This window comes from Bipolaris oryzae (genome assembly GCF_000523455.1).
Source record: "Bipolaris oryzae ATCC 44560 unplaced genomic scaffold scaffold_43, whole genome shotgun sequence".
NCBI classification, from domain to species: domain Eukaryota; kingdom Fungi; phylum Ascomycota; class Dothideomycetes; order Pleosporales; family Pleosporaceae; genus Bipolaris; species Bipolaris oryzae.
Window position 1 is genome coordinate 1 of NW_006911319.1, and position 13,813 is coordinate 13,813.

Below are 13,813 nucleotides of genomic sequence, written 5' to 3' on the forward strand. Positions count from 1 at the left end.
CATGCAAATCTATATAAAGAATAATATCTCTTAATTTTGTTTTGTGTTATTACGTTGTTATAGAGCAATTGCGCAGAGCGTTGGGTCAAGTTGGGTGGGGTGGCCGGATGACTGATCTGGCCGGATGACTGATCCTTAACGTTATTGGCTCAACTCTCCGTCACTCTTTTTGTCCACCTCGTTCCTCAACTGGAAATTGCTAATGACTTCCCTACATAATTCTCGTTCAAAACTACGAATGCTTCTTGAAAATGCCTTCACATTGGTTATCTTGGTATATTTCGGCTTGTTCAAGTTGGCCAATAAAATAGATTATATGGTTGCTCCTGGTCTTCGCATCCCATGCAGAATATCGTCATTTGGCATTTTCACTCATACAATGCTTGACAAATTACTATTTGCGTCAACTCATGGATCGCAGAAAACCTTTGTGATATTATCTCATGGCAAAGAAACATTTTTCAACTTTGTTATCAATGCACTTATGCTTGAAACAGGACAAATTTTCGACTTTGAGAAAACAATGCTTCTTTGCAGTATTGCGACAACAAACCATATATGAGACTGTGAGAGTTCATTCACGACTGAGCATTGGAAAGGTGTCGAGTGACGAGACGTTGAGTGTTCTCAAAGCGAGTTTCATCCAGCCGTCCACGCCAAACCTTCGCTAGATTGCCACTGTGAAAGGAAGAGTTGGGACAATGCCCATGTTTGCAGAGCCATTCAATCAAGGGAATCGTGGGAGCAAATGTTCACTAGGAATGCTGCTCATGCACTTCTACGATAGCCGAGTCGGTGATCGGCTCTCCGCTAACCCCGGACCCTTGATCAACCTTCATCTCTACTATGTAATACCATCAGGCCATCACACCATAAGTGCCATGCGGAAAAATCTGACAAACTCCCTTTCACCATAAACAAAATCAAACTTCTTCAAGATGGCCGGATCTATACCAAACGACATCTTCCAATTCTCTACAGTCGCCGCTCTCAAAGCCGGCTTCAACCAAGGTCAACCACGAACATCAGACCTTACCTCACACGGCTCAGACGGCATTGGTGTCTACGAAGATGGCAACCTCATGATGCTGAAATCTGGCCAAGCCTTTGCAATCACAAAAGACGGGAAAGCCAAACCAGCACCTGCAAACGCACGCCTTCCCCTCGCTCTAGTAACCGTTTATGAGCCCAACTTCCGCATTAAAATACCTTCTATAACCATAGACGGCCTCGAAGAACTCACTTCTTCCAATGAACTGGGGCCTACAAAAGGTGTCAATACCCTCATGCCGTTCAGAATATTCGGCCGCTTTGAGTCCATAGAGTTTGAACATGGACATAGCCGTAATGAGATTGACGGTGTCATTTTCGGCTTCATCGTACCGGAATGGATGAAGGCTATCAGCGGACCACGTATTCACGCACATTTTCTGGACACGAACGAGGAAGTTGGTGGGAGGGTGACGGACTTTCAGATAGCGGACCAGGCCTTGTTGGATTTTGCAAAGTGTGGGAGGTTTCATTTGGGGTTTCCGCAAGGAGAGGAGTGGGAAAACGTCAAGTTGTGATTAGAGTTTCAGTGCTGGAATGGACCGGAGACTTTACAGTTGACATAGGGGATTATATGACGAGGATAGTGATACGAAATGATACCGATGAAGCATGACTGTATACGAACCTAATGAATGATCATGATCAAGTCAGACAAAGGAGACTATGTGGGATTGGCGCTTTCGTTTTTCATTGTGGTTCCTATGTTTCGGCTTGGAATTTGATTATTGTCGCGAAACTGTTGATAATTGTGACTCTCTTTTTAAACACAATATCAATTCATATTTTGCAGCAGAAGCTGTAGATGAATTTAATTGGTCTCTTCGAAGAACGGATCATTACTAAGAGCATTCGTGAGATCTTACACTTACCAAAGCGCTAGTTGTAAAGTCGGTATTCCGCCTGGTAGCTCATGTGGGCCCGATAGGACCAGAAGGACTAGCGGCTGCGGCGATGCGCTCGGAGGCCTTCCATATCTGGGTGCTCCGCCTCACATGTGGCGTAAGCAGCTTGAGAGGTACCGTAGCAACACCTCAGCCTCGACTACAACCATCATCTTCCTTGCTTCCTCCACCTCACAAATAGCTTCAACCATATGCGCGAAACTACAAACATGACGAGGAACCCCCCTGCTCTGCGTAAAGCAACTTCGAATGCTGATCTGTACTCTGACCCGTCACCGCCTCGCCCGTTGCGACCCTCGTCCTCGGTAATACTTCAACGCGCGCATACCACCGCGTCTCTGCCATACATGCAGCGTCCAGACAGGGGAAACTTAGCAAGAGTGTGGAAGACCCGAGAAGGTGCTTCTGATCTAAGTAACCGCCATAGTGTAGCAGCATCATATCCCGACTTGATTCGTGCTTACGACGACGACTACCCGCCCCCAGCAAGGCAGCAGAATCCTCCACCTGTACCACCCAAGATTCCCGAAGTACCCAGTGAGCAGCCTGAGAAAGAAATGGAGGCTCCTCAGACTATACCTTCCCACTGCTGGATCCCGGTCCCTTCGCGTACCAAAGAGGACGCGGCAAGCTACACGAAGCCTTTCACCGACTACATGACCAACAACCCTACCATCTTCCACGCCGTCGATGCCGTCGCAAAGGACCTCGAGAAGGATGGCTACAAGAAGCTGTCTGAGCGGAACGCATGGGAGTTGAAGGCTGGAGGCAAATACTACGTCGAGCGCAATGGTACCTCGTTGATTGCTTTTGCCGTCGGTGATAAATACGCGTCCGGAAATGGCGCAGCAATTGTTGCAGGGCACATTGATGCTCTGACTGCGAAGCTCAAGCCCATCCCTAAGCTGCGCACCAAGGCTGGCTATGTGCAGCTTGGTGTAGCGCCATATGCTGGTGCACTCAGTGATACCTGGTGGGACCGCGATCTTGGTATTGGCGGCAGAGTGCTCGTCAAGGAGAACGGCAAGGTTGTGACAAAGCTTGTCAAGCTGGACTGGCCTATTGCGAAGATTCCGACTTTGGCACCACATTTTGGCGCTGCTGCCAACGGCCCGTTCAACAAGGAGACTCAGATGGTCCCGATTATCGGTCTCGACAACAGTGATCTGGGACCTTCGAGTGAAAACGAGGCAGAGTTCAAGGCCAGCCTTCTTGGTGGAGAGGGTGCTTTTGCTTCCACTCAGCCTGAGAGGCTCGTCAAGGCTATCTCCAGAGAGCTTGGCGTCACCGACTGTACGTTACTATATGCTCCATCTCTGAATTCCGCACAACTAACCACCAACAGACTCGAGCATTGTGAACTGGGAACTTGAACTCTTCGACACCCAACCCGCCCGAACCGGAGGCCTCGACAAAGAATTCATCTTCGCCGGTCGCATCGACGATAAGCTTTGCTCCTGGGCAGCCGTCCAAGCCCTCCTCAACTCGGCGCCCACCCTCTCAACCTCCTCGCAAATCCGCATGGTCGCCCTCTTCGACGACGAAGAAGTTGGCTCCCTCCTCCGCCAGGGCGCCCACGGCAACTTCCTCCCAAGCATCATGCAGCGCATAGCCGAGGAATTCGCAGCCGACGGCAAAACAAGCTGCGCACTCAGCCGCACCTACGCAAGCTCCTTCCTCGTCTCGAGCGACGTCATTCACGCCGTGAACCCCAACTTCCTAAACGCCTACCTCGAGAACCACTCTCCCCGCTTGAACGTCGGCCCTGCTGTCTCTGCGGACTCGAATGCCCACATGACGACTGATGCCGTCTCCACGGCTATCCTGCAGCGCTGTGTCGATCGCGATGTCGGCATCCGCAAGACGGACCCGAAGCTCCAGGTGTTCCAGATTAGGAATGATAGTCGGAGTGGAGGTACGGTGGGTCCGATGCTCAGTGCCGCGACGGGCATTCGGGCTATTGACTGCGGAATCCCGCAGTTGAGCATGCATAGTATCCGCGCTACGACGGGTAGTTTGGATCCCGGGTTAGGTGTGTTTACTTTCCAGAGCTTCTTGGAGAATTTTGAGGCTGTTGATCAGGAGTTCAAGTGAGGAGTCCTTCTCTTGTCTCTTTTCTTTCTTCGCTCTTGTGATAGGATGGGACGCACGTTTGGGGTTATTGAATCATGGTAATTACGTACAAACATATATACAACGACGCGACTTTGCACAATTAAACACTCGGCAGTTATGAAGCAAAAAGAGTCCAATCGTCATATTCGTCACACATGCTAAGCCGATCAGCTATGAAAATTAATATCGCCCAAGGCCCTCCAGCGCCATCCTTTGGCAAGGTAAATCCTGTTAACTCCATCATGATGCCGCAAAAATTAAAGATTATACAACGTAATCAACCCTTCATAGACCATTGGGTCGCGAGGGCATCTCTTCGTCTTCATCTGCATCTTCCGGGTGGCTAGCTGCCCGTTAGCGGCGACTCGTACTGGGGGGCGGTGAAGAGCAAGACTTACCCTAGCAGGTCCTTGACATTTTTCATCTCGTAATGCTTTTTGCGCAGCTCCTCGAACTTGCGGTGCTTCTCCTTCTCCTCCTGTGTCGCATTGGGGAGTAGTTCGCCGTGGTAGCCTTCGTCCGTGTCCATGCCCTCGCCAACAATGACTCGCTTCTCGCTATCGGGCGTGTGTGAGTGGCGGGCCTGTAGCTCGGGCTGGCCTAGGTCAAACTCTGGGATATCGTCAATCTTTGGCTTGCGCTTCGCCTTGTCGAGCTCGTCAACCTTGAGCTCTTGGGCATTGAGCATCTCGACTTCCTCTTCGTCCTCGGCGGGGTCGTATTGCTTGGCGTAGGGCGTCTTTGGCTCGTCAATCTTCATGGTGCTGTCACGGTTCTGCTCGTTGAGGTAGAGATTGGCCTCATCCCACTTGAGCTGGGGACTGGCGTCGCCTGTGGGGTCTGCGCCCGATTGGCGCCGCGACGCCAGGCCACGAGGGTTTGAAGACGAGCGGCGGTGGGCGCCAGCATTGCGTAGCGTGTTCTCGAGCACGATTTCCTTCTCCGACAGCTCACGACCAAGCTGCGGGCGCTCCGAGGAAATTGGGCTCGTGGCAGGCGGCAAGTCGCGAGTAGGTGATGTTTGTGAATTTGAGCGGTAAGAAGTGGAGTTCTTGAGGATACCTGGGCCTGTTAATCAAGGGTGCGGGCGAAGCGGGGTATTTTTCACGGGCGCACCCTTTGGCCGCTCAGGATGCGAGGTGGGCGAGTGCACCTGGGGCGATTGTGCCGTCATTGCGTTGGCGATGGGTGGTGGTGTGATTGCTTCTTTTCAAGAGAAGAAGGGTACTACTGGCACGTGCAAGAGAGCAGTAGTGCGGGGGATGGAGTCGGGTGGTTGGGAGGTAGCGGAATGGGAGCGGGAGACTGGTGTGGAAAAGCAAAACTGGCGGGGGCCGGGGGAGCTTTGTATGAAGAGGAGGAGGAGGAGGAGGCAGATGAGCAGATGGGCAGATGGGCAGATGAGGAGATGGGCGAGCAGGCAAGCAGGCAGGCAGGCAGCGCAGGAAGCGATAGGGTCGGGTTAGTGAGGCCGCCGAGGAAAGCGCAGTCAGTGGGCGTGGTGGGGGTGCGTTGTCCTGGTGAAGAGACAGAGCAGCACACAACGATGACGTCGGCGGGACCTTTGTTTTGCACCCCCCGCCCGCCGTTTGCTCTGCCTGCAAGGGCGGCAGGGCTAGAAAAAAGACAAGGGAACATCCCCCGCAGCACACGACTATCCCAGCGGCCTACATGGACGTCCGGGCTTAACGCGGCTGTCTTTGTCTGACAGATGCAAGATGCGGCCGCGCCATGCCCGACTACTCGATAGACTATACATTGTAGACAGTAGGGCGAACAGCAAGACTGGGGCGGACCCATGACGACAAGCGAGGGCTTGCTCCACCCATTGGGCAGCACACAGCACACAGCACACTGCACACAGCACACTGCAACGCTTGCAAGACTCGCCCCTCCACGGATGCGCCCTCGTACTTAGACTATGCCAAGCGCGCATCCTGACAATCACATGCAAACGGGAGGGGCGCACGTGAAGAGCTATGCATGTGCGGTCCTGTATGGAATGCTGTCTGTTGTGTACGCAATCCATCTACAAACTCTCTTTGGACCTTCCCTCCACCCTGCATGGGCAGGGAAGCCATGGCTACAGCGGCACATAGCGCCAGCCTACCGTCATCTACCATCGACCATCAACACCAGCATTGCCAAAGTGTGCAAGGTTTGGCTTGACTGCCCACCCTCCACTCGCGTCTCATGAGACGGTAGTAATGCTGCTTGGGTTGCAATGCTGCACACGGCTAGGAGCTATCGCCGATACGCGTCGTGGATTTGGAGACTGCTGGGCAATCACCAATTAGCATTCCTCCTTCTCAAAGCAACCCCAGCCACACACACATAGACACAGCCAATCGCTTCAGACTTTGCCTTTGAGCTTCATATTCAACCGAGAAATCGCTTGCGCGATAGTGTACATCTGGCTGACACTCAGACTACCAGAAGTGGTCCACATGGACCCTCATCCCCAGCCATGGCGTGACAAAATTAGTGATGCACACATACAAAAATCAGCTAGAGACGGCTGCAAACAGCTGCCGTCTCAACGCGTCAAGCGCGTGATAAAAAATGTCCCTGCTTTCAGGTCATCACCGCATCATGGAAGCCGCGAAAAGCGGCCCTCGTGATGATGGTTTTAGAAGAGGATGGCTCGTTCTGGGCCAGTTATCCGAGTTGCCAGCTGAGTAGAGAGTGTCGAGCTGGCAGGTGTTACGAGTCAAAGGCCGGTGTTGAAGAAGAAGAAGAAGAGAAGAAGAGGGCTGGGTCGCGCGCAAGCAAAGAAGAGATTGTTCGCCTTGGCAGATGACTAAGCCAACATCCCTGCTGCGCAAGGCGCGCGCCTGAGCTGCGAGTGTGCCAACCTCTCAAACGTTTTCTCAGGACGCTCCACTATTCGGCATTGCATACCACACATCCCACCACGCTCAACGATCCCACCCACTCCGTCTTCTCCACATTCTTCTGTACCATCACATCATCCATACGCCCGCATACCCTTCGCCTGCACCACAACCCACACTATCGCAAACTACACCCCGCCCGCTTCAGACGCACATTGGCCCTCGGCCCTCTAGCTCGCATACTTACAACTTGTTTTCACACAACCACGCTCAAGCCGTTCTTGGATAGCCCGCTGCTCTTCTCCTTCCTCTTCCTCTTCTTCTCTTGTATTATTTACCCACTTGCCACTGCTGCCAATGGACAACAGGGAGAACCTCTGGACCCGGCGCTCCAAGTATGCTCGCATGCACCCCCGCACCTTCGCTTTCACACCTACTGACCCGCCTCCAACAGCACCAGCAAGCTCTCCCTCTCCATGTCGCATTCCGAAAACAACGATAAATCCGAACCACACCAGCGCACCGTTTCCGCAACCAAACGCTTCGGGGGCGACTCGTCCCACGGCGGCCGAAATCCTTTCAACGCCATCCCCCCATTGACACCCGGCGGGCTTGCGTCGCCCACCACTGGAGGCTCGTCTGCCTTTGGCCTCGGCTCAGGCGCATTCGCCTCCTTTGGCTCCGCGGCCAAGACTCCCAAGACGCCAGGAACAGCCTTCGACTTCAAAGCCGCAGCCATGTCATCCACAGCGCCTACAACCCCTTCTGAAAAGAAGGACAAACCCGTGAGCAAGGTGGTCAACATCATACGAAAAGAGTCTATAGCCACGGCGCCAATACAAGAAAACACCGCGAGCCCGTCCGCACCGCCAGACTTCAACGCGCCATGGCCGCTCAAGTACACCTGGGCGGTATGGTACCGTCCACCCACGGCCAAGAATGTCGACTATGAAAAGTCGATTGTACCACTCTGCAGATTCAGCACGGCCCAAGAGTTTTGGAGAGTCTTCTCACACCTCAAGCGGCCTTCGAGTCTGCCCTCCGTGTCCGACTATCATGTTTTCAAGCAAGGCATACGACCGGTATGGGAGGATGACGAGAACAAACGGGGGGGCAAATGGATCATGCGCCTGAAAAAGGGCGTTGCGGACCGTTACTGGGAAGACCTCTTGCTTGCGCTTGTTGGGGATCAGTTCATGGAGGCTGGCGATGAATTCTGCGGCTTTGTTCTGAGTGTCCGAAGCGGCGAGGATGTCTTCAGCATCTGGACAAAGAGCGACGGAGTAAAGAACGTCAAGATTCGGGATACGATTAGGCGGGTCCTCAAGCTGCCAGAGGGCACCAACATTGTTTGGCGAAGCCACGATGATAGCATTGCCCAGCGTTCAGCCATCGACCAGGCCCGCCACGAAAAGAATCTCATGGAGAAGCGGAGGGTGACGTCTACCGAAGAGAAGCCAGTAGCCGGCTCTTAGATCATTTTCGGGCCACCGAGCGATTGACTTGTTCTGAGGCTCGGCATCAGGGTCATACGCTCGTTGCGTTGTTTCCGCAAGCGCAGGCACAAGCGCAGGCGCACCTGCGTTATCAGACCCACAAAGGATTCTATGTCCCACTAGCGGGGGCCACTGACAGAAATGCCATGCCCTAGTCGAGCGCGTGGAATTTACTACGTGCTCTACTTGCATGTAAGGCATATGAACCGTTGGATCAGCCCTTTTTCTGGTCCGGTCATTGCAGACCATGCCCACCACTATACACAGCGTTGCATCGCAGCTGGTGTTGTGCGATATTGGTCAGCTTCCGCTGAAGCTAGCATCCACCCAGATGCATGTCACATAGACCTGTGACCATGAATGATAATACTATGTACACCTATGCGCACATGACTAGTGCGCTTCGTTGCCTCAATTCACTCCTATGCTATACGTGATGTTCTGCATAGTTTATGTGACCTCCAATGAACGCGAAGCAAAGATACTAGCACAAAGATCTTGTTGAATTGCAGAAGCCACACCCCGTCTTTGTAGTCCAAGCAGGCTTGTCCAGACGAGGCGCACGGACGTCATCGCGAACTCACCTGCTGGCGCAACTTCACCTCCACATGCCCCACGGCGCGCGTTTGCGCTTTGTGCCTTTTCTTCGCGCATTTTGAGGATTAGCGTCCGCATCCAAGAATGCCACCTCTGGTCGCTTTGCCACCGCAATGCTACACTAATGTTGTCTAACCTCATCAACGGCATAATAGCTGTTGCCGGAGGCCACTCAACCACAGACGTACGCGCACTTTTCTTTGATCGCCTTCCCAGTGCCTTGACTTGGGCCCTGCCACTTCACTTTGCACATCTGACGAAACACTGCCGCTTCTCCCAGCTAACACCATGCTGCCACAGGCGAACGATGCCCCCACCCACTCGCCGACTCTCGACCTGCCTCCACTTCCCTTGTCTAGGGACTCACCACCCGCCTCAAGATCCACCCCCACTGTCATAGACCTCTCTTCGCCCACAAAGCCCTCAAGGAAATTCCAGCGCGACGAGCAACCGTCTGGGAAATCTCTCCCACGGTCATCAAAACGTGCTATAAGCGAGGACGAGAGACGCCTGGTTGGTGATTACGAGTAAATTACCACAATGACTGCGAATAATGAGAGGGAGAATGCTAATATTCGATCAGAATTCCAGCAGATGCGGTTTCTATACCCAACCCGTCGTCCTGGATGTCGGATCAGCGAACCATGCACAGCAAGGTATGTCTGTACGCATCTATGATTATGAACCTTCACACTGACATCTTGAAGCCGGGCGCGAACAAGGGATATAGGCCAGTCGACACACTCAACGGCGTAGCTCGAGCAGTAATTCGGAAGCCTACAACGTACGGGAAACATGCTCGTCCCCGCTCCGGGTTAATAGGCCAGTCGCCAGGTCCAGGTCAGATAGCCTACTCCGAGTTCCAACGAAGCAAAACACCTACCACACCAAGTCGACATGGACTGTCACGAGGCAAAGAGGATCAATGGTCTGGTGGACCTGCATCCGCAAAGCGCAGGAAGATTGAGCATGTTATAAACCTAGACGAAGAGGAAGACGAAGACGATGAAGCCATGGTGGTGACACGGTCTGAAGCGTCTACTCCTCGCAGACCATCTGATGAAAGACCAATCTCGGCCATGTCATCGCAATCACGTCTCAATATCGGAAGTGGGAGTACCGGAGCTGAATTCAAGATACACCGAGCCACAAACGAGTTCCGAGAAGTTGATGGTCTCATGAATCCTGGAAAGAAGCCCAGACAAGCAAGTTGCAACAAGCGCCAAGCTCGCCAGAACCACTCCCCTGTCCGCCGTGACACCTTGTCTGGGGAAGCCCACCAGTTCATCATACGGAGTTTGAAGCAAGGCGAGCCTCCCCAGAAATCCGTAGAGCGACAAGTCGCATCTAAACATTTCCCTGAAGCTCGAATCAACGAATCGACTACAGAGCAGCCAAGTACCAACCACTCCTTCACTAGCAACAGCGCTAATCTCCGTACTCAACATCGGCCGGTGCCTAAGCAATTAGACCAAATGGAAGAAAGTGACAGCGCCGATGAGCTTGCCATTTCACCCGTTGCTACCAGGAAGCAGACACTATCACCGTCAAAAGTGAAGAAGGCTGTGCAAAGTGGTGCCAAACGAAATGGACACAGTAAAACCAGTGGCGATTCTTGGCCGTTGTCATTCGCAAGATCATATGGCTTTGAGGGGGCCGGCTCCAAAATGGAGGATGGGCATGATACTCTGGTTCTGCGAAGCGACCCGAAAGGTTTGCGCCTCCAAAAGTACAGCACAGAGGGCTATGAGACAATAATCTTAATCCATTCTCAAGAAGTCAATAAGGTCCATGCAGACGAGACAAGCCGTGTTCGCCTAGAGGGACCTAGGAATGCAAATGGCAATATCCCCATATTTGATCTCGAGTTTCTCAACTCGAATGACTTTTTGGCATTCTGCAATTCACATGCAGCGTCTCTGACCACGAGTGGCAAGATTCTTTCCAAAGACAAGTAAGAGTGAACACGGAGCCACCATCGGCCATCTACTAACGTTATTGCAGTGAACATATGCGCCGACTGTTTGCCGCGCCTCTCCGAGCAAGGAACGATAAAGTAGCGATTTCTGAAATCTCAGATAACGCTGTAAACGATCCCAAGAGTCATGATACGCATTCTGAGCAAGCGGAGAGGCCACTTGGAGTTCAAGAGCAGCGCCACGAAAGGGGTGTCGAAGACAGATCCACCCTTAACACTACGAAAACAGCCACAACACTGAGCCGTTCATCTCGCTCACGACCATTGGCGTCCACACGTCTTGGAAGGGATAGTCCTGATATTGTTGAGGTGCCAAAATACTCTATCGACAAAGGACTAGGACGACCCTGGACCAAGTAAGTACCGAGACTCCATGGCCTAATTTCGCTAACCACATGAAGGTCCCTTGAGTATGGGGAAGGCCGCCAGCGCGCTATAGTGCACTTTGATGACTTGCCACGCCTGGACGAAGAAGAGTACTTGAATGACAGTCTAATAGACTTCTACATGATGTACGTGGATTGTTGAAGTCTCAAATCACGCAGCCACTAATGTCAAGAAGCTATCTCTTTAAAAAGCTGAATGTTTCTGCTGACAAGGTCTATTTCTTCAATACCTACTTCTTCACCAAACTCACAGATAATGCTGGCCGCAAGTCGATGAATTACAAAGCCGTTGAACGCTGGACATCCAAGATTGACATCTTCACTTACGATTACATTGTTGTACCAATCAATGAATCGCAGTATGTTAAGTCCCATTACTTTGTAAAATCTGCTAACCTCTCATAGGTCTCATTGGTACTTGGCGATTATTTGCAATGTCTCAAACATCCAGCGCAAACCTATAGTCGAAGATTTCGATGACCCACAGCTTCATATACAGGAAACACCCGAATTACCTACCATATCAGCTACAGCAAGCGATGGGGAAGAGCGCAAGAGGTTGCAACCGGGGTCAAATCCAAACTCACCTGCGAAGATCGAAGAAGTGCACAGGCAACAAGATGAAGATCCCAACCTCTTCGATGAAGCGACAATATCCCTAATTGACCGCAATGACCCTGGATCAAGAGTTCGACCCCGGACTGGGGTTGACAAATCTAATGCAGTCAATCTGGAATCGGAAACTGAACATATGGAGACGCCGCAGACCGCTAGTGATCTAGAAGCCCTATCCCGAAGGAAGCTGGTGCAATCAAGTCTATCGTTTGCCAAGAACAAGAATAAACGTAAAGCTGTCCCTAAGAGAGATCCTACTCAACCAGTAGTTGTTGTTCTCGATTCTCTCGGGGGGATTGCCCGTAGTGGGGCAGTTCGCACCCTCAAAGACTGGATAGCAGCAGAAGGCAAAAGCAAGCGGGGCATGGAGGCAGTCATCAAAGAGAACGGCTACTACCCAAAAGGTTCCCAGATTCCCATGCAGAACAACTGGACCGACTGTGGCGTTTATCTACTCGGTTACATCGAGAAGTTTTTCCAAAATCCGGACGAGTTCATGCACAAGCTATTGACGGGATCCATGTCGGCCGAAGAAGACTGGCCAGAGCTCAACCCTTCAACTATGAGGCATAAGATGCGAGAAATCATATTCGAATGTCACAAGCAACAAGAGGAGGCAAGAGCGGCCCAGAAAAAGGCAAAGAAGGGGTCGATGCAGTCGAAGGTTTCGCCTGATCCGGCATCAAAACAGGCGACTCAGGAAACCGCTTGCGAAAAATCGCTGGGCCCAATGACAGAGGCCAAAAGTGATAAGCATGCTACTGGTGGAGATGACCTACCGCGAGCTGAATTGTCTCCCACTTTACCTCTTCCAAGACTCGGTTCGCCCTTTGAGCCTGAAAAGGACAGCTCAGCTTCAGTCAAGCACTCGTCGCAGGGAGGCGCAGCTAAAGATCCAGACTCATCCCCAACCACCAAGTCTCCTGCCAAACCAGGGTTTGCTAGCCATTCTAAAGTGTCACCGAGACGCTATAGTCCAGAGGTCCGCATAAACAACAGGACTGTTCAGCCACACAACTCAGTCGATGACACGCATAGCAGTCCTGACAGACTTACTAGCCACACCAGACATATTGATCAAAAGGACCAAGAATCTCGCTCGTTTAGTCTGAGCAAGCGTCAAAGACAGGACAACCACAACCATCCGACGGGCTCACCAAATGCCAAAAGACCACAGATGGATCCATCATTGAGGAAAAAGAGAGACGGAAATTCTGGAACCAAGGCTCAGTCCTCACGTAGCGGTGAGGGTAGCGCGCCGGATGTTCCCATTGAAATCAAGGATTCGCAAGAGATGGAAATTGCGGGCCGTGGGCTGTGTCCTCCTTTGCAGCCTCGTGCCAGCGCATGCCACATTCCATCATCACGACCACCAAGGCCGATACAGATGCTTCAACCCTCACCTTCCTTTGAGGAAATTCCCCGACTACCACCGCGCAGCAAGATCGTCGAGCTCAGGAAAAAGGGCGCATCAACTGGTGGCCAGGCAGATGACGATTACGAGAGAGACCATGCTCGTCGATCCAGAGCACCGGGCCCAAGCCAGCCCAGCCAAAACTTCCAACGCGGCGAAGAGGGCACCAAGGACCCCGTAGAAGCAATTTCACAATCCACCGACCAAATGCAGCTTGACGGGACTCAAGATAGTATAATAGTGCGAGAAACACCTGAGCCAGCGAGGAGTCCCATCATTACATAAGATAGGACAATCTAGGTCGTTTGACCAACCATTTGACGGCACGATACCAGGACGGCTTTCTGGCACCTCTGTAATATATTTTCCCATCCCACTTTGTGTTCGTTTCTTTTTAGCATTTTTCGTTTCTATCTCTTAGCA

General features: G+C 52.1%; 5 protein-coding genes across 5 annotated transcripts; 4 read left to right on the forward strand and 1 right to left on the reverse strand.

The window, feature by feature from the left end:
- Positions 1 to 938: 938 nt before the first annotated feature.
- COCMIDRAFT_25217 (uncharacterized protein) lies at positions 939 to 1,568 on the forward strand (the record flags this gene model as incomplete). The annotated part of the gene is made up of 1 exon (XM_007688498.1): positions 939 to 1,568. One exon carries the CDS (start codon positions 939 to 941, stop codon positions 1,566 to 1,568), a length of 630 nt encoding a protein of 209 aa, XP_007686688.1.
- A 596-nt stretch (positions 1,569 to 2,164) lies between these two features.
- Positions 2,165 to 4,049, forward strand: COCMIDRAFT_4161 (uncharacterized protein; the record flags this gene model as incomplete). Its single annotated transcript, XM_007688488.1, has 2 exons — positions 2,165 to 3,248; positions 3,301 to 4,049. The coding sequence occupies 2 exons, from the start codon at positions 2,165 to 2,167 to the stop codon at positions 4,047 to 4,049; spliced, it is 1,833 nt and encodes a 610-aa protein (XP_007686678.1).
- A 306-nt stretch (positions 4,050 to 4,355) lies between these two features.
- On the reverse strand, positions 4,356 to 5,244 carry COCMIDRAFT_35606 (uncharacterized protein; the record flags this gene model as incomplete). The annotated part of the gene is made up of 3 exons (XM_007688510.1): positions 4,356 to 4,413; positions 4,469 to 5,132; positions 5,187 to 5,244. 3 exons carry the CDS (start codon positions 5,242 to 5,244, stop codon positions 4,356 to 4,358), a joined length of 780 nt encoding a protein of 259 aa, XP_007686700.1.
- Positions 5,245 to 7,261: 2,017 nt separating this feature from the next.
- On the forward strand, positions 7,262 to 8,379 carry COCMIDRAFT_35607 (uncharacterized protein; the record flags this gene model as incomplete). The annotated part of the gene is made up of 2 exons (XM_007688511.1): positions 7,262 to 7,299; positions 7,359 to 8,379. The coding sequence occupies 2 exons, from the start codon at positions 7,262 to 7,264 to the stop codon at positions 8,377 to 8,379; spliced, it is 1,059 nt and encodes a 352-aa protein (XP_007686701.1).
- Positions 8,380 to 9,121: 742 nt separating this feature from the next.
- COCMIDRAFT_91958 (uncharacterized protein) lies at positions 9,122 to 13,675 on the forward strand (the record flags this gene model as incomplete). The annotated part of the gene is made up of 8 exons (XM_007688528.1): positions 9,122 to 9,181; positions 9,298 to 9,524; positions 9,581 to 9,653; positions 9,705 to 10,951; positions 11,002 to 11,331; positions 11,377 to 11,487; positions 11,538 to 11,720; positions 11,767 to 13,675. The coding sequence occupies 8 exons, from the start codon at positions 9,122 to 9,124 to the stop codon at positions 13,673 to 13,675; spliced, it is 4,140 nt and encodes a 1,379-aa protein (XP_007686718.1).
- Between the last annotated feature and the right edge of the window lie 138 nt (positions 13,676 to 13,813).